Raw genomic sequence first — 19,450 nt, forward strand, 5'->3', positions numbered from 1 at the left:
ATGATCTTGACTAATGATTTCTCTTATTTGGCTAACACTCTAATGATTACTTGTTTATGCTTGATCTCAGAACTGAAGCTTAGAAAGACTATGAGCCTTATCAACAATCCTGAAAGCCCTTATTCAATGGATATCTGATTGATCTAACGTTGTCTCAACTTTTATCAGGATTTTAACCGGACTTAATCTCTTACTTTGGGGTTGGAAATCAGTGGACTAGACTTCTTCTTCAGGCCATACAAGACAATGCAATTTTTCAAAGTATGTCTCCCCTCTCTCTTCCCTTCAGTGCTTTTAAAAAAAATAAAAAATAAAATAGAAAAAGAGAGAATAAAAGATGAGATGATTTTGATCAGTTTAGAGAGGTAGGTAAATTACCAGTAACCTCATTATTCTACTCTTGAGTCAAATGATCACACAAAGCTTGGAAGCGAGGGGTAGGTAAATTACCGATGACCCCGGTATTCGCTTACACCTTTGAAAAAAAAAGAAAAAAAAAGAATGGAAGTGAGAAAAGGGAGAGGAAAGGAGATGTAAGAAGAATGTCTTGGCCTGAAGAGAGTCCACATGCCACTGATCAATACACCCAAGGTAAGAATTCACCTTATTTATGCTTTAATATTGACTAATGAGATGACAATGGAGATTTCAGAGATTCCAAGGGATTGTAGGATTTGAGTAAGGAATGTTGATGCTTATCATGGTAGAGTATAAGAAGTAAGTTCTTGAGTCAGGTAAATGAAGAGTGTGAATAAGAATCATCATGCAATTGAGTGAGTTTCCTGTTTTCAAACCTCTTTCACAGGTCTAAGTTTATGTTTTGCTTGAGGGCAAGCAAAGGCTAAGTCTGGGGGAGTTGATATATCATGGTTTTTGTGGTTTTTAACCATGATATAAGGAGTCTTTTAGTGTCTTTTCATTTGTTTCTAGATTGTTTTTGAGTCTTTATAGGTTTTTAGCATGAAAGGAGCAAAGTGGAGCAATTTGGATCAGTTTGGAGCAATAATCCGCAAGAAATCAACTTGGAATCGATCAGAGGAGATGGTGTCGATCGACACTGCCTTAGCATCGATCGACACCCAGTCCAAACCGACGAGAGAGCCAAATTTGGAAGTTTTACAAAGTTGCCCGAAGTTTTCCATATTTGCAACATGAGTCCCTGACGTGTTTTAGGACATATATATATATATATATATATATATATATATATATATAGTTTTTAGGTTTTCCAAACCCTTAAGTTGTATTCTATCAAGCTTTTATTTTTCCCTGCAACTTTTGAGAGCAAAACCCTGTGAGAGATTTTAGAGAGCTTTTGGAGAGAAGAATCAAGACTCCTTCAGAGAAGATTCAGAACTCCTTTTCTTCTCCCTTTAATCTTTTAATGTTATCTATTTTATTCATGATTTGTGTTCATACAATTATGTCTGAGTAGTTTGCTTGTTAGGTTTAGGGTTTTTCACAGAGATTTTATGAATTATTAGATCTGATTATTTAGGATTCATTATCTATCTAGATCTTCATCTTAGGTTGTTCTTCATATTAATCCTTGATTGGCCATCTAGAATTAATACTTTAGGAAAATAAATTGATATGAGAATATAATTGATTATCCTGATAAAACCTTTTGATGAGCAAAATTACTTCTTGCAAAGAGATTTGATTTAGTAATTTTGTGAACAATCTAAACCTAATTTTATTGCTGATTTTTAACCTAGAATTTTACAAAGAGATTTGGATTTTCTGGTTTTAAATTTAGATATTATTTGCAGTGAGAACTGATTTAATTTACAAAAGTGTTTAGAGTTCTAGATCTGTTCTTAATTGTTTGAATCCTAATTTATTGATTGATTTAATATTTCATAATTTCCTGAGAAATTCCCTAGGCCTAGATTTTTGATCTTCTGAATTTACAACAAGTTTTATTTAATATTTTGCATTGCTTTTATTTTAATTCAATTTAATTTGTTTAGCATAATTGAAAAACTCTACAATTTATTATGTAGACTTGAGTCCTTGTGGAATTCAACCCCTAAGTACTGCAGTGATTTCTTAATTTGAAAGAGTAGTTCTAAGGTTTAATAAGCAGCACTTACTTTGAACACGTGATGGGGCTTCATGTAGATATCAGGCCCCAGTAAACAACCGACATGGAGAGTGATTCTACAAGAGTCACATGTATAATACCATGTCTTTGGATCTAATCTTGATTCACATTTCTCACACCAATATAATTGGCCACTTGTAGTATCCTGTTCTTCACCGTAGCAAAGAGTGAGTGGATGCCTATCGTGTATGTAGTGTGCCTCAGAAGGTAAAGTAGCACATGTAATACCCAAAAAAGACTTGCATTTAATACATTCTAGGAAATAGGATGAACAATAATTCATCCCACACCCCATGCATCTACCTTGGGTCAAGTTGAAGAAGAGAGGATGATCATGCAGATGACAGTCATGAATTAAAGGATCTGGAACGGAAGTGCACCTGACGTCTAGGTTAAAGTTACAATCTTCTTCACCGCAATTGTACACGAAACCACAACATGTTCGTTTGCAACCATTACATACGAACAAGTCCTTGACTGGAAGACCAGAAAATGCGTACTTGGAGACCTTACCAATAGGGAAGGGGTGGAGGGTAAGTGGGTGTTTATGTAATGGATGGTATTTTTTTCGAGGAAGAGATGCACATGCTTCGTCAAGTACAAAATCACACTCCATACAAGCATAAAATCTCTGAGAGATCATTACTGGAAGGGTGCATGCCTCACAAAACTTGTCTTTCTCGCAAATGTTTTTCTGTTCATGGAGCCTCAGATAGTGGTCATGATGACTGAAATGTTGAATTGTCTCCTCGTCAATCCTAACGAATGGCTCGATATCTTCATCGGGTTCTTCAGGCACTCCATCAAGATCTTTTCCATCCCACACGTCTTTCCTTGTTGCACATTTCGAATGGACAGCATATTGACATCCCTTATCACAAGAGTATTGCCCGTTGTTGATGTCTACGGTTTGGCGACAGACCCCGCAAGGGAAATCACCAGGTTGAAGGGAGGAAGTGAGAGAGAGACGGTGTTGGTGCCTGGTGATCTTGATGACCCGAGGTAGATAGATACATGATCTGTGGACCATGTGGCTGCAAGGGAGACAAGCGTAAACGAGATCTTTGGTGTCACTTAGAGATAAGCCACAAGCGTCACATGGCAGAGGGAGTCGTATAGGGAAGAGGGTGAGGATGTGCTCATGACTTTTCAAGTGTGAGATAGTGGTAGGTGGTGGTCTCATCGAGCAACTCAGGTTAAGATTGAACTTGCATATAGAACAATGATAATATGTCTTTTCTAAAGTAACCCGACAACATTTACAATTCAGGTGATTTCCATCGGATAAGGAGGCCTCACCATCACTATCGGGAGATTGAGGACCAGAGCTCGATATCTTGATTCGATTAAGTTTGATATGTTTAAGCCTCGGATGACCACCACCACCATCACTATCATCTCCATCGTCTTTGTCCACACCTTCCAGAGTCTTTTCTTTTTCTTTCAAGACTTTGAGATACTTTGTTACAGGCAGAGAGTCTCCTTCTTCTCCATTCTTTTCTCCAAGACCAAGCCACAGAGCTCTCCGATTTTCAATATTATAATCCGATTCATCATCATCATCATCATCATCATCAAAATCATCATCATCATCATCATCATCATCATCGTCATCATCATCAACATCATCATCTTTATCATCATCATCATTAGCAAGAACATCATCGTCATCATCATTAGCAGCATTACCATTGTCATCATCATTAGCAGCAACATCATCGTCACCATCATTGTTGTTGTCATCATCGTCGCCATTGTTTGTGGAGTTTTCCGAAAAGAAGCCTGAAGAGAAGTTGTTGTCCCAATTATTGGGTTTCATAAAAACTTTAAGTATCCGATCTCCATTGATGAGGGTGAGAGAGTGAGAGGCGTGAAAAGGGTGTCTTATCTCAGGGGGATAGAGGTGACAGCCTCTGTGGAATTCTAAATTGCAAGTAGCACAATAGTAATAATACCTTTTACCCTCTACATGTTTGCCTTTGCAAGAAACGCAGATAGAGAGTGGAGGATGAGACCCATGTCATCGCCGGCAAAGCTTGTGCGGCTGAGCCGGATCCGACAGACCACATGTCGGTTTAGAGTTAGAATAATAACGAGGTGCTTTAAAAGAAGGAGGTGGTTCCATATGGGTTTCTTTACAAATGAAGAAGCAAAAGAGAGAATAATTCCGTAAGTAAAAGGTTTCTTTACTTTCTATACTCTGATCTCCATGATTTAGGATCTGTGATCACTGCTCAGTCTCATTCAATGTCCCAACCACTAGGCACTAGCTTATTGCAAAAGAAGAAAATGGTAGGGAATTCATTAAGGCTTTGAATGGGAGGACAGAAAAATAGCAGATCACCCTTTAATGTAGTCCTCCTATCACTAATTTACCATTCAATAAATTTTTTGTTTTTAAAAATTAATGCAGATGAACTGTGTGCAGTTCATATTTTTTTTGTCTTTTTGTGGTAAATGCAGGAGAAATATATGCAGATCTGGTCTACAGCTTTTTTTGATGCTGTTCACCTTTGATCTGCATTTGAACTGCTAAATTTTTGATCTACTTTTATTCTGCTTGATCTGCTTGAACCACTTGATCTGCTCTGCATTACATGCTTTCTCCATTCAAGGCCTAAGAGACGTCCCATCAACATTTACGATTTGTTTTGTTTGATAAATGAGCTGGTTACACTATTGCTTTTTTGTCATCTTTTGTAGTCGGCTGACTAGAAAGACTGGGCCCTAAAATATAGTACTTATCATGCATTTTACTATACTAAAAGAGTAAAGACCCTTTTTAGTTCAAGAAAAAAAAAAAAAAAAAGAGTAAAGACCTTTTAACAGAGTAACCCTTTAAGTTTATACTAGATACGGACCCGCACGTGCGGGGATATTTTCATAAGTTTTTTTTTTTTTTCTAAAAGAATTTGTTATATTGTTGTTAATTACAAATTTGTTTTGTGGGTTTGTTGAGAGTTTTTTTTGTAAAAATATTGTATTACAAATATTATGCATAGTTGTAAAATAAAAAAAAACAGTATGCATAGTTGTAAAATAGCTTCCGGGGATAAATTTTTGGATCAATTTTAACATAAAGTTTTTCTTAGTCCTTCATTCATATTACAATTACGTTTGGCAAAGTTAATGGTTGTTGTAAGTCTTCTAGATTCGGACCCGCACGTACGTGCGAAATTGATTTCAAAAACTAAGTTTACTATCCTGTATGCATTATATTATATACATGTGAGGTAATACTTGTAAACATATTTTTTAGGAATCAACATTCATAATCCAAACTTGTACCTGTTTAGTAATAGATTTGTTTTTAGTTCTATTTATACAAACAGAATAATTAAATTCGTTTTTGTTATAAGTAAACGACAAAAAAAAAGAGAAAGCTGGTATGTCTATTTCGAGATCTCAGATTCGTCTCATCCCATATATATCATGTTTTCTCATTCATAACTATAGTTTAAATAATAATTTACTGATTTAAAATATTATATTTTATTCCAACAGATTAAAAAATAACTAAAAGATTTGGTATAACATTTATAACCCGAACGTATATCAGTTGGGCATTTGGTACAAATTATTTCATATCTATTACAAATTATTATAAGATTTTAATATTATAGATTAGATAATATATACCTGAAAATTTATAGATTATATTTACTTATTTGGTTTATCATTGTAAGCTCGCAAGTAACCTGAAAAGCTGCGGGTTCACTGGAAAATTAAATAAATCTCGTTCTGTTTTCTTTCTCCCAAAATTTTATTTCGAATTTTAGTTGTCCAACCTTAATTAGTGATGTAAGTATGCATGCTTTGAATTAATTTTGTGCCAAATAGGTAATATAAAAATGAGTTTGGAAAAAGAAAAAAAGCATAATTTAGAGTTTTTTTTTAAGAACAATTCTTCTAAACATTTCAGTAATTTATATTACTGAAATTACTGTTGGGTTTTAAACGGCCCAAGGAAAAAAAATTCTGTCAAGAACTTTACTTCTTTTTTTCCGTCAAAGACGCATACGGTTCTTCATCCTTCCTCTATCAGTCAAAGCAAGGCTCATCAGTCATCAACGTTAATCAGGTTCTTACAATTTTATTATTCTCTTGCTTTGTGTATGTTATTAAAGTTCTGAATCGAAGTGTGTTTTTAATTGTTTAGTTTTCTGTAAATTGTTTGTCCAACAAAAAAAAAGAAAAAAAAAAGTTTTCTGTAAATTGTTCTCAAACTATAACTATGAGAAGCTGAATGACTCAGTGACTTCAACATCTTAATTTTTATTGTTTTCGCAGAATATCATTGTCACCATCACAACTCTTATTTTCTACGATTATTGATCTAGAATACCAAGTCTAGTAAATGATTAAAATTAAATATAAATTTTTTCTTGCAAATCCGATTATGGGTTCTAGGCATAATATTAAAGTGATGCTCGATTTTGTTAAAACTATTCTGATAATAGATGATTTGAATGACCTTTCTAATACACTTTTTTTTTGCCGTCAAATATACTCTCTTACATTGGAAAGTTAGACAAAATCAGTTTCTTTTTTGTCATGTTAATAAGTTAGACAAAAAGCTAATCAATATGGATCTAGGCAAGAGAAGCATATGCAAGCACCTGCCATTCCATAGAAATAAGAGGTTAGTAATTTAATCCTCGTAACTTCTCATTTGAAAACTAATCAGAATAGATTTGAATTAATACTAAATAAACTTAGACAAAGTAATTTTTGAAAATATAACTCCTACATGTAAAGCTTGTGAACCTTATAAATATATGTACACTGTAGATGGTATCCTTTTCAACATAGAGAATTGATTGAAAATAGCTTCCAAGTTCCAACTATGATCATGATAGCATGCATCTGCCATTGCCTCTTATATCTGTAATCAAAGAGAAACTTGCAAATCAAAAACATAATTCTTCTCAATTATTTTCCAATCGAGTTTAATCACAAATCTCTCTAATTCTTTGACATTTTTTTCTTCACTCCATCCTAAAATTGAGAAGTTGTGAACAGACATATAGAAGATTAAAACAAAAAACATTTAAAATAAAATTTGTTTCATCTATTATGCTGTGTTTTTTAACTTAGTTTTCTTACACATAAATGATGTATTCTCACATCATCATCATCGAGTATCATCTTCAAGGTTTCTTCTAAGAAAGTTGTATATTGCCTCAAACTGGGTACAATCTTCACTTGTATATTTCAAATCATTGTTTGCAGCCATTTTTTTTGTTTTTTTTTGGAAAAATTTGTAATTTTAGATGGTTTGCAGTATTCGAGATGAGTTACACCTTCATTACGTCTACTGTATTTATAGTTGTAGGGCATGTTTAAAAAATTATTTTCTAGTATTTAAGATTTAATCATATCGTCTATAATTATAATTGGTAAGTTTAAAATTTTATATATAAGAATATTTCGAAATCGTTTAGAATATGGTAATTATCCGAAATTTATGTGTAAATTGTCAAAGATGATATTTTATTAAAGGAATAATTTTTTTAAGGAAAGATATTATAATATTGTAATCTCCTAATCGTAACAATATAATTTGAATTGTTATATGTTACATTAAAGGTTGACATGCTAAATACGTGGGTAGATTTGTGGGAAGATTTGTTTAACTTTAGGAAATATACACTTTAATATCGTGCAATCATATTGTTTGGCTACAATTTTTATTTGTTCTCTTTAAGTTCATCTACACTAAAATATCAATTAATACCTGTTTGGCTCTGATTTTTTGGCTAACCATAATCCATTTAATATATGTTTGGCATTTCATGTAATAATTCTTTAGTCTATGTTACTTATTAAAAATGCTTCCCTTTTAATAGTATCGATTTTTTTCGGGTCTCTGTAATCCTTTTAAGACAAAACTAGTTCTAGGATGTCAGATTGTCAGCCATAAACTAATCACCATTTACATATGATACGTGCATATATAAACCCGTCTGCAAATATAACTTTCACATGAAAATTTGTAATGTAGTTTCAATTTTGGTCAAAGTCATCATTTATATACAATTTTTAAGAAAATCTGTAGACATTTTATATGATTAACACAAGTAAACATACCCAATTTGAAATAGAGTGATGCTTTCACATTATAAGTGGCAGTTTCACATGCATCATCATCCTATCTCGTTTAACTACTAGAAAATTGCAAACACTGTTTATAAAATAGTTCAATTCTTTAAATTGTTTTTTATTTTTATAAAAGGCTTTCAATTATAAACATATAATGCCTAGTGGGCTATTTCCGGAGTAGGCCCATACATATATCCTAGAGGGTCCAACTCATTTACATCAAACCGGACTAAACCGTTAGAAAAACAAAATCGGCCGGGTTACAGCTACCGGATTAAACCGGCTACACACGAAACCCTAATCTACAAAACAAAGAACTCGTTTTGTAGCTGCCGTCCATAATTGCGGATGCTCGACCGGAACAGGACCTCCGGCGAGCCTGGACGACGGTAGCCGAACGAAGATGGTGATCCAAGATCCGTTTGCCATCTCGCCACCGTAGAACCGTTTTGAGAAGGAGGAAGAGATCCGATCTGATATTCGTCGTGGAGGATTCCATGCTCAGTCGTGAGAGAGAGAAAGGCAGCGGGGAGTAGATAAGAGGACCGTCGACGGTGGTTTAGCTTCACCAGATCGGAGATTACCCCCCCCCTCCCGATCATAACCGATCCGGCGAAACCTCCAAGATCTCCGATCTCCAGATCTATCTACCCTCTTCTCTCGTTCTTCGCCGTGGATCTCCCTCTTCCGTAGCAACATTTCCGGCAGAGCTCTTTACCGTCGGTGTCCCGCAGATGCTTCTCCTCTCCACCGCTCCCTTGATTTCGTCTAACAGCTTTGCCGAGATGATGCAACAAGTCGCGAATGAAGATCCATGGACCGGAGGGTCCTCAACGCCACCGGAATCGACGGAGGACCCGACGTCGGCGCACAAGGTTGTGGTTAGAAGAAGTAGGTCTTTTGGAGAGAAAAATCGCAGCGCGTGTAGTGCACTCGCCCGATTTTTCTCTCAACCACAAAAACTTTAGTAGTATTTGATTTGATTCAATTCTTTAAATTGGTTATTGAATTTGAGCAACAATGGACATACATGAGGAGTTGAGAAAAAAAACAGACAAATTTGGTCTAAGCTATACGTTCATTTTGACATATCCAAAAACACAACAAGTTCCCTGTCTCTCAAGATTTCCAATTTTAGACAACTTGGTTATTGGACACATGATCCTAAAATCTCAGTGTCTAAAACAATCAGTTTATCTGTTTATGTCTTATTAAAATTTGTATATATGATTCTGTGTTTTTACAACTCATAAACAAGAACAAAAAAAGAAAAGATTGTAACTTTCAACAAACAGGGGCAATCACCTAGTCCCATCAAATCACCTCTTCATAAACCCCCAAAAGATTAGAATAAAACTATAAAACGAGAAAGAAAAAAAAATGTCAATCTGAATGAGAGTAATGATCATAATAGTCATCATCAAACGACGAAAGAGATCGATCATCATCATCATCATCATCATCATCATCAGAATAATAAACACGATGATTATAAAAATTATTATGATCAAAAGCAAGTCGATCATCATCATCAACATCTGAAGAAGAAGAATCAGAATCAGACAAAGTTTCGTAGGTGTACGAGTAGAAAGAATCTTGAGAAGGAAGACACATGAAAGTCCATAAACAGAGAACGAAACGACTCAATTGATTCACCGGGTAGCAAACAGCTATGTCAAGAAGCTGCTCTGTATTGATCCTCTGCGACGACGGAACCCTCCATATCAACTGCCACGTGTCGGTAGAGACTTCTGCCACCGCCATAATCGTCGCACTGTTGAACACCATTACTCTCTCAGAGGGCTGCGTTGTTGAATTGGGGGGCGATGGCTTCCTTCTTTTTTTGGTTGGTTACGATTTTGACTTTCGTCTCCGAGCCGTTTCGTGCTTTTTGGTATAGACTGACTTTGTTGTTTTTTTTTCGCAAGTTGACCGTTTTTTTTTTTTGTACAACAAACCAACTAGGCTGAGAAAGATATGTTATTTAATTTGGACCTCAAAGTTATGATCTTTTTAGAGAAATCATTCGAAAGTTGAAACCTTTGAGTTGTAAAACCAAAACAAGCCCAAAGTGGAAAACCTTTTAGACAAGAACTAGATTTGTGGTTTTATAAGTTTAAGGTTTGTGTCCAATATTATAAGCCCAAACCATTAACTTGTAACAGGAGAGAGTTGGAGCCACTGAAAATAATAGCAAACGGTCAAAATTTGAAGATAAGGCCATGTTGTGAGTGAGTGTTTGTCTTCTTTCTTTCTCCATGGCTAAGCTCTGAAACGTTTTTTCAGAGCCGTAACAATGGCTTTGCTTCATTCTATGAATGTTTCACATAGCAATTTTCCTTTGAGTAGATCTTCAAAGATTGTTTTGAGCTCATCTTTTGCTTCTTTGCCACTTCAGTTTAATAAAAATGTTAAGCGATTAGAATCTTCTCATCCACCATCAGCTTCAGCAGCAGCATCACCAGCGTTTCCAATTGACATTGAGTATCTCCGGAGAGAGTTCTCTGGCCATGGAGCCACTTTCCAAGATATTGGTATAGTATATATTTTCTCTAGTTTCAGTCTTACAAGTTGGATTACAAATTAAAAAAGGCTTAGAAATTTGATAATGGGGCAGGTGAGACATGTATTGCTAAACTAAAACTGGACAATGGGAGTTCAGCCAATGTTGTGTTGTCACGTGGGATGGTAACTTCATATAAAGTCCGAGTGTGGCACGGTGGCAAAGTGGAGCTTCTCCACACATGGGTGGAACAAGAGGAAGAAGATGTAGTGATACGAGGAGGTGTTTCATCTGCATTTAGTACATCAGATTCTGATGAGATCATCAATGAATGGAGACTACATGGGATCAGTGGAGATTCAAAGGATTGTGTTCAAATGGAGCTGAGACGAAGTGACAAGATCATTAAAGAGATTGAAATGAAACAGGTTATAAGTCTGAGAGAAGAAACACTCAGCATTGAGATTTTTGTGACAAACAAAGGCAGTTCACCAGTTAGGCTTAAGGGTTGTTCACTTGTAAGTTATTTGACAGTGAGTACACCAGAAGCTACATATGCAGTTGGGTTAGAAGGTTCGGATTTTGTTGAAACAACACCGTTTCTACCTCGTTTCGGTGTGGTTCAAAGCGAGGAAGAAGAAGAAAAGTCCGGGTATGGTGGGGAAGAAGAGAGCAACTACAAACAGTTGAATGAAGAGATGAGTAGGATATACACATATGCTCCTAAGAGCTTCACTGTCATTGATAGGGTAATAATATTTACATGCTAACCTCTTTAATTCAAATTTTATTTGTGGATTTAATGAAATGGGTTAAATTCTGCAGGGAAGAAGAAACTCGGTGATAGTGGGAAGAGAAGGGTTTGAAGAAGTGTACATGTACAGTCCAGGTTCTAGACTTGAAAGTTACACAAAGTCTGCTTATGTATGTATTGGACCATCTTCGTTGCTAAGTCCAATCTCTTTGGAACCTGGTTGTGTATGGAGAGGTGTGCTACATCTTAACAATCCTAATTCCTAAGGCGTTCTTGTTTTTTTAATATAATAATAACTTGATTGGCTAACTAAAAGGTATCAAAACAGTTATTTTAAAGTTTTAACCTCCATGATCATCAAAATTCTTTCAACTAGAAACATCTATTATTCAACTCCACCAGCGGAAAACCTCATTATGAAGTGCTCAATTGGAAATATGTTTAAGAAAATGGTATCCTCATGTAGTCACATACACAATAACACAAAGGTCTGCTGTAAAACAGAGGAACAGAGAAAAACTGTTGAACAGAAAACAAAACACAAAAACACTTTTGCTGAATGATACCTTTGAATCAATTTTCAACAAGGTATGTATAGATAGAGGAGAAACATTGTCATCTCCCCTCATTGATCTTGACTCCAAGCATTTGCTTAAGGTCACCGTTTCTAGGGGTCACAAACCCTGTGGAGTAGGACGAAGAAGTGTCTGTGTCTTTAGTTTGAAAGGCGCTGAAAGAGGAGCTAGAGGTGTCATCAAATCTCCAGTCGGTTAGGTAGCCTGGCTTAGAGGTTACATCACTGACCTCAACGTCTCCTGAAAGCATGGCCACCACTCTTGACATGGGTGGTCTCAAGCCATAAGATGTCTGAATGCACAACAGAGCAATTCCTATCATGCGTTTCACTTCTTCCATGTTGAATTCAATCAGATCAGGATCTATTAATTCCATTTCACGGCTTTTCTCGTGTAAATTCCATGCCTATATATACACACCACGTACGATTATATCGACTTAAACCATATCCAAATCAAAAATGTATATAAAAGTAAATAACAAGAACGTACCCATTCAAGAAGATATTTTTTTTCTTCACCGAGGCTCACATCAGAGTTTGGCCTTCCACTCACTAGCTCAAGAGCCACAACACCAAAGGCATACACATCCGTTTTCTCTGTTAGATGTCCACGCATGGCATACTCTGGCGCAACATATCCACTGCATTGGTACAAGTACAAAATTATGTGTGAGGGTATAAACCCATAGTATTGTTGCAAAGAAGAAAATTAGGTTGAGGTTTTGGGGGATACGTACATGGTCCCTGCCACTCTGGTACTCATGTGGGTTTTCTTGTCATCGTATAGCTTTGCAAGCCCAAAATCAGAAACTTTTGGGAGAAGCTTAGAGTCAAGCAAAATGTTGCTGGCCTTCACATCCCTGTGTACTATGCAAACACTTGCCTCCTCGTGGAGGTAGGCTAGACCTCTGGCTACTCCCAGGCATATCTCAAAAAACGGGTTGGCCAATCAAGATGTAAAATCTTTTTACCTCCTGCAACATCCAAAATCAGCTTGGCAGAGAATGAAAGATAAATAAGTACTAATCTTGCTGCTCATTACTAACCATGGCCAAATAGTGCATGATCGAGACTTCCATTAGGGAGGTACTCATATACAAGCAAACGATGATCTCCTTCATAGCAGCACCCGTAAAGCTTTACTAGGTTGCGATGCAGAACTGTAGAAATTGTTACGATTTCTGCAACAAATTGTCCCTTCCCGTGTCGGGATCCAACCGACAACACTTTCACAGCGATCTCTCTTCCATCACTCAGGTTACCCTGTTGAATTAATGTGTTAAAGTAATGTATTTTATTCATTTAAATGGCTTACCTTATAAACAGACCCAAACCCTCCCTCTCCAAGCTTGTTTGAGGGATCGAAATCTTGAGTGGCACTTTTAAGTTCAGAGTAAGTAAAAGTGTAAGGTTTTACGTCCATACTAAGCAGCTCTGCAACAAAAAATATATATGAACCATTTTAAAAGATCATAATATTGTGTGTTGTTATGACATGACATCTATACCTTCATCATCTGTGTAGCGCTTTCTGCTTTTTTGGATGATGAAGAGAACCACGCCCGCAAAAAAGATGATCAAAAGTCCTATGCCAACAATAGCACCCACAAAAGTACCAGTGCCAAACTTTTCCCTTTGTGGTAGCCTGTTAGCTACAGTTGGTGTAAAATCTGAACAACAATACACTTATTAGGTCTCATGGAGATAGAAAAAAGACCAGGCAAAAGAAGGAAAAAAAAGAAATCGTCAGTTGTTATCGTGATACCTGGTTTTGCACTGACGGCCGATATCAGTGGCCCATAAGTACCCAAAACAGGAATACCAAATGATCCTTTGCCAGCCCAGAAAAGATGAATTTCAAGGTAATTTTCTGATACATTAATTGCTTTATATTCTCTCCGAACTACTCGGACAGTAGAGTCACCAACTGTTCTACGTATATCAAAATCCTTTTCAACAAGTCTTCCCTGGAAACATATACGGAGCTAGGTCTCAGAGTTCAGCGAGAAGATTATTACTACGTATACACCAACAAGTTAACTTGTAAATTAAGCGGCAGGGAAGACCTGGACATAAATGTCGAAAGGTCGTCTTCCTAGACCTTTCCATGTGTTAGAACCAAGAATCAGTATTTCAGCAAACTGAAGTGTTACGGTATAGCCTCCATTTTCTAGCCCCAACCCATAATACCTTACGGAAGATGAAGAATGTCTTGCTGTCTGAAAAAGCTTTGAGTCGGAGTCCAAAGTGTTGACAACCCATACATTATTGATCTTTCCGGCATAAGCTCCTACACTAGTGGCTGCCCATCTCTGAACATCACTCACGAAAAATGAAGCCAATCCAAGATCCTCCTCATCGCTCTCAAATACTGCTCCGCTAACAGACCGTATTTGTGATCCTCCGCAGTTGATCGAAAAGTCAGAATCTAGACCCCACCATTCATTAATAGATAAAACCTTTAGCAAATCTTACTACATATTCCATCACAACATTAACATACTGCCACACTTACAGATTCCTTTGCCTCGATTGCAAGGAAAGTTCTTCTGCAGGCACTTCAGTCCTGGTAAAACCCTTTTTTAACAAAATTGAAAACAGATTTAGAAAGAAGAACGCTAATAAAATGAAATTGGAATTTTCAGCCATCAACCAGAACATATGTAATAAAATCACCTCTTGTCTAGACCTTCCAAGGTGAAGTTGTAACAACAAGGTTGCTGCACAAATAACATACCGTTAATTATATTATGATTATAATTACTAAATATATTTCCTATTAAAAGAAAAAGGAAGCCAACAAAATTTCTGAGATTGAAATGAAAAAAACACCTTTGAATATATAAATGTAGCAGATATATATATATATATATATATATAATGTTTTGTTTACTTACAGATTCAGGTTTGGTAAGCTGACCCATGAAGGAAGACTACCAGACAAATCATTGTTCGAAACATCTCTGAAAAAAAAGAAAACAAAAAGAATGATTAGGATCTACCACAAAATATGTTAAATATTTCAAAACAGTTTATCGGGTACAAAACTAGAGTCGGACATTGTGGCTTCCAATTATAAAGGACTTTGTAACTTACATATGGCTCAACGTCTGGCTCTTTTGAGTGGGCAAAGAACCATTAAACGTGTTGTTTCCAAGAAACCTAATATGAACAGTTATCACTCGTAGATATACATATATTACCAACATAAAAGTGAAGCCACTTAAGTAGATTAATTAAAACATAAAAAAAAAGTAGAAAACTTACAAGTGAGTAAGTCCACTTAAGTTGAAAATTGAAGCCGGAATTGGTCCATGTAGTTTGTTGAAGCTCAAATCACTGGACAAACAGACACGAATTACACACCAAGTTCAATGAATGGGGAAAAATGAGATATAACATGATATTATCAGCACTTGGGTGACTTTCACACATCATCTCATTCTCGTTTTACAAAAAAGATTCCGAACACGCGGATGTATGTTGTACTCACACTTGTTTCAGACTTGAGAAGGCCCCGATATTAGAGGGTATTGTCCCAGTGAGATTGCTGTTCCTAAATACTCTGCGACACATATATCATCAAAATGTTAAAATACACATATATAATTAAGGAGGAGAGGGAAACAGTTTATGATTTGTTGCCTTACAAAATATTTAGAGATTTCGTGCCTTTGATGAATTCAAGAGAAGAGCTTCCATTGGATATATCACCAAGATGCCTACATTTAGGATTAGGATTATGTGGGAGGAGAGATGGAAAAAAAGAGAAAATAGTAAACAAGAAGACACCAGTGCAATACAACACGTACAATTCTATCAAAGAAGTTAAGTTGGAAAATGACGACGGTATCGGACCACTCAAACCAGTTCCGTGAATTTTCCTGCAGTAAAACGTGGTAACAATCGCTAATTAAATCCCAAAGTTTAATTAAGAAATTTTCACTAGGACTACAAATTTAAAGAAAGAAAGGCATAAAAAACAAGAGCAATGTAACAAATATGTTATATATAACTCCTTAAAAAATGAAATCATTCTTACAAGATAGTAAGTTTACTCCATTTTCCTATAAATTCTGGTATCTGACCAGTGATGTCCAGATCGTTTAGCCAGCTGTAACAAAACATTAAGGAACAAAATTAAATCACCTCACGGCAAGACGGAAAAAAAACAAAAATGTACGTAGCTAGAAATCCAACGACAAAACTTAATTATATGCTAACTAAATAAAAATAAAATCTTACGCCTCTTCCAGCTCTACAAGATTAGCAAATGATGAAGGTATTCCCCCACCACCCAGTCCAGAAGTTCCAAGATATCTGCGATAAATATTTTCTAACACTTGATAACTTGAAAATATTTCTATTACCAAATTTAAAGTATATTTCATAAATACTTATTATTAAAGTTAAATATTACCCACGCTATTTTTTTTAAAGACGTATGTAATTTAACGTAAACATTCAAAAAATTTTAAAAGTTTGTATCTGGTTTAATTCGGTTATATAATTGGACTGTTCACATATTATATATATTTGATAGAATAAATTTAAACTTTTTAAATATTATTATCAATATATTTAAAATTTATAAAACTTTTACAATGTTATGAATAATTAAAATTATAGAAAATTTAAAATATCAGGGAAGGACACTATCACACATATTAATCCGACACTATCACACATATTAAATTCTCATTTGTTCTTATTGTCAACACCACCAGTATTATAATATTTAGTATGATGAACATTTTACAATTTTTCTTAACAATATTTTACAACATTGAAGCTGTGTTAGTTCCCTAAAAACAATTAAGGTATTTAAAAAACAATTAGTTGTAAGAATTTTATTTTATATAGATAAAAATTGTAATACTATAAAATTCTAACTTTCAAAAATGCCCCAAGAAATTATTATGATAAAAATTTGATTTAAGAGTTCGTAGATCAAAAGATGGAGCATGTTAGAATTGTCACTAGTCAGATATAGGATAAGTTAAAATGAAATTACTAATCTCTTTTGACACCTCTCTAGTTCTAAATTTACAGGTGCAATACTAAACTGCTAAATAATAAATTAATAATGGATGACTTAAATTTAAATATATTATTATTTTTGAATTATATAACTATAATATTAAATGAACAATCCGTAAAAATATACTCCCTCTGTATCATAATACTTGATGTTCTAGGATTTTTTCTTGTATCATAATACTTGATTTTCTAGAGTATTTAATGTATTCTTATTTTCAAAATCAACTAACTATTTAATGATTTTGCTTTTACTATAAATAAACTATTAAATTAATCCATTTGTTCTAAGCATAAAAAAAAAGCACACATTTATATACATCATTTATTGTTTTGGATTAATCATTTGTAGTGTTTAGATGACATTAATTATTTTCTTAATCCTAGTGAAAATCTTAAAACATCAAGTATTTTGATACAGAGGGAGTAATATAAAAACGAGATTTCTTTTTGTTCAGTAATATCAATTAATTAAGAGCACTGCCATGCATAAAGAAATAAATTACATGAAAGTACTGTGTAGATACTACTAGATTCTCACATTTTCAGTAGTTTCGCACAATTCCCAATCTCAGCTGGTATAGAACCGGAAAAGTTATTTACACCAATAGCACTGCATGCAGAGAACATATATACACGATAGGTTTAATAACAAGGAAGCATCAAAATCTGACATTTTAAGATATTTTTTAAAAGAAGAATTGAAGAAGCTTAATTATAATTACAGCGATCTCAATTCTGAAAGCAAACCAATTTCCTTGGGCAAGGGGCCAGACAAGGCATTGACCCCAAAAGTCCTACAGTAGTTGAGAAACAGTTGGAGCGTACGTGAGAGACGAGAAAGAGATATTAAAACGAAAAGGAAGAAGAAGGTTTCATTTAAGCAACATGCATGAGCCTTATAATTAGTATATTACAGCCATTCCATTCGAGTCAAATTTCCAATTGCAGGAGAAAGGGAGCCTGTAAGATAATTATAACCCAGATTCCTGAAAGAAAGAGGCGTTATGTCATTTGTTTTTTTGGTTTGTTTTGATAATGATAAGAAAAAGAAAGAGGAAAGGGTCAAAGTCTATACAGATTGGTGAGGTATGTCAAAGTCCAGAGCTCTGGAGGTATAGGTCCTACAACATTCCTCTCAAAAACCTTGCTGTGCATGAAAGTGAAACAACAATAACATGGCAACATCCAGTGGGTGAATTCACAAAGACCAAAAAAAAGAGAGAAAGATATATGTTCTGTACAGTGCCGTGATGCGGCAGATTGTGGTGTTGACGAAATTGCAGTCGCATTTGATTAAAGGGTTGTAGTCATTGTCGTCGATGACTATTCCCTCATCGATGGCCGCGCCGGAGCAAAGTTCACCGCTGATGTTCCATGCGCTCGGAGCACGGATCCTCCAAGCCGCGAAGATGGAGTTCAAGGCTCGTGCTGTTGCAGTTTATCCCACAACAACCGTCAGTCGTCAGTCGTCAGTCTTTTTTTTAAACCAAACAAAAAGTTGTTGTAATTAATTATTTCAAAGTACGTAGCATATATATCACCTTCGTCCGGATGAGTAGTAGTGGCTCCAGTTCGGTTTTGAGCTCGAACTTGGTGAACCGAACAGGAGATACACAAGAGCAACCAGACGGTGAGTAGCAGACACGTGGGCATCGTCGTGGACGGGATGTCTTAACTTTTAAGCTATGTGTAACTCTACTATGTATCATATCGCCTCCCTATATATTTGCCTTAAAATTATTTTTCGTTTTTTTATTTTGAATATTGTCTGAAATTAAATTAGTTTTCTTGACTTGTAGTCATTGACTTATTGACTTATACATGTACCAACCAAAACATGATAAGATATGATGATCCACTTACAATTTACTTCAAGTAATACGAAATTTACTGTCGGCTTGGAGTTGTCATTTCTCGTCGTCCTTTCCTCCAGCGTGATCGATGATAATTTTGGGAACATCCACTTAATTATCAAGATAGAACTAGACCGGACCGTAAGAGATAAATTACTCTCCATCAACACTCGCAGCAAAGGAAAATATGAAGCAGCAATGGCAGCATGGCTAACTACAAGATATCCCTCTGTTATGTAATCTCCATTAGATAGCTCTATTTTTAACCAAAGCTTAAAAAACCAAATGCTGATGTAAAACGTTTTTTTCGAATAAATTTTACATTTTATTCAAAAAAAAAAAAAAAAAATTATCAAGATAGAGACTTGTGAATATGCAAAAGTGTTTTTGGAGGGAAGTGAAAGACTTTTGATAACGTTTTAAGACTTTTGACAAATTAGCCTTTTGGGAACATCCACTTAATTTCTTTTTTGTTTTTTTAAGGTTCATAATCAAACCAAAAAGCCTTTATGAT

General features: G+C 35.2%; 4 protein-coding genes across 4 annotated transcripts; 1 reads left to right on the plus strand and 3 right to left on the minus strand.

Annotated features, from left to right (window-relative positions):
• Positions 1 to 1,406: 1,406 nt before the first annotated feature.
• Positions 1,407 to 4,910, minus strand: LOC104758818 (uncharacterized). Its single transcript, XM_087494111.1, has one exon. The coding sequence runs from the start codon at positions 3,924 to 3,926 to the stop codon at positions 2,079 to 2,081; it is 1,848 nt and encodes a 615-aa protein (XP_087350237.1). The 5' UTR covers positions 3,927 to 4,910; the 3' UTR covers positions 1,407 to 2,078.
• Positions 4,911 to 9,401: 4,491 nt separating this feature from the next.
• Positions 9,402 to 9,997, minus strand: LOC104758819 (uncharacterized). Its single transcript, XM_010481770.3, has one exon. It carries the CDS (start codon positions 9,995 to 9,997, stop codon positions 9,593 to 9,595), a length of 405 nt encoding a protein of 134 aa, XP_010480072.2. The 3' UTR covers positions 9,402 to 9,592.
• LOC104758820 (protein NDH-DEPENDENT CYCLIC ELECTRON FLOW 5) lies at positions 9,600 to 11,775 on the plus strand. Its single transcript, XM_010481771.3, has 3 exons — positions 9,600 to 10,743; positions 10,827 to 11,461; positions 11,538 to 11,775. Exons 1-3 carry the CDS (start codon positions 10,506 to 10,508, stop codon positions 11,730 to 11,732), a joined length of 1,068 nt encoding a protein of 355 aa, XP_010480073.2. The 5' UTR covers positions 9,600 to 10,505; the 3' UTR covers positions 11,733 to 11,775.
• A 108-nt stretch (positions 11,776 to 11,883) lies between these two features.
• LOC104758823 (putative LRR receptor-like serine/threonine-protein kinase At1g56140) lies at positions 11,884 to 18,842 on the minus strand. Its single transcript, XM_010481775.3, is given in 26 exon segments — positions 11,884 to 12,447; positions 12,534 to 12,684; positions 12,781 to 12,977; positions 12,980 to 13,017; positions 13,090 to 13,306; positions 13,359 to 13,477; positions 13,552 to 13,713; positions 13,809 to 14,010; positions 14,110 to 14,471; positions 14,559 to 14,620; positions 14,720 to 14,750; positions 14,753 to 14,763; positions 14,941 to 15,006; positions 15,140 to 15,205; positions 15,311 to 15,382; positions 15,537 to 15,608; positions 15,694 to 15,765; positions 15,856 to 15,927; positions 16,086 to 16,157; positions 16,289 to 16,363; positions 17,622 to 17,693; positions 17,806 to 17,877; positions 17,998 to 18,069; positions 18,159 to 18,230; positions 18,325 to 18,511; positions 18,625 to 18,842. Coding segments are annotated over 26 exon segments (3,072 nt in total). The 5' UTR covers positions 18,737 to 18,842; the 3' UTR covers positions 11,884 to 12,081.
• Between the last annotated feature and the right edge of the window lie 608 nt (positions 18,843 to 19,450).

This window comes from Camelina sativa, chromosome 17 (genome assembly GCF_030686135.1).
Source record: "Camelina sativa cultivar CO46 ecotype springtype chromosome 17, ASM3068613v1".
NCBI classification, from domain to species: Eukaryota; Viridiplantae; Streptophyta; class Magnoliopsida; order Brassicales; family Brassicaceae; genus Camelina; species Camelina sativa.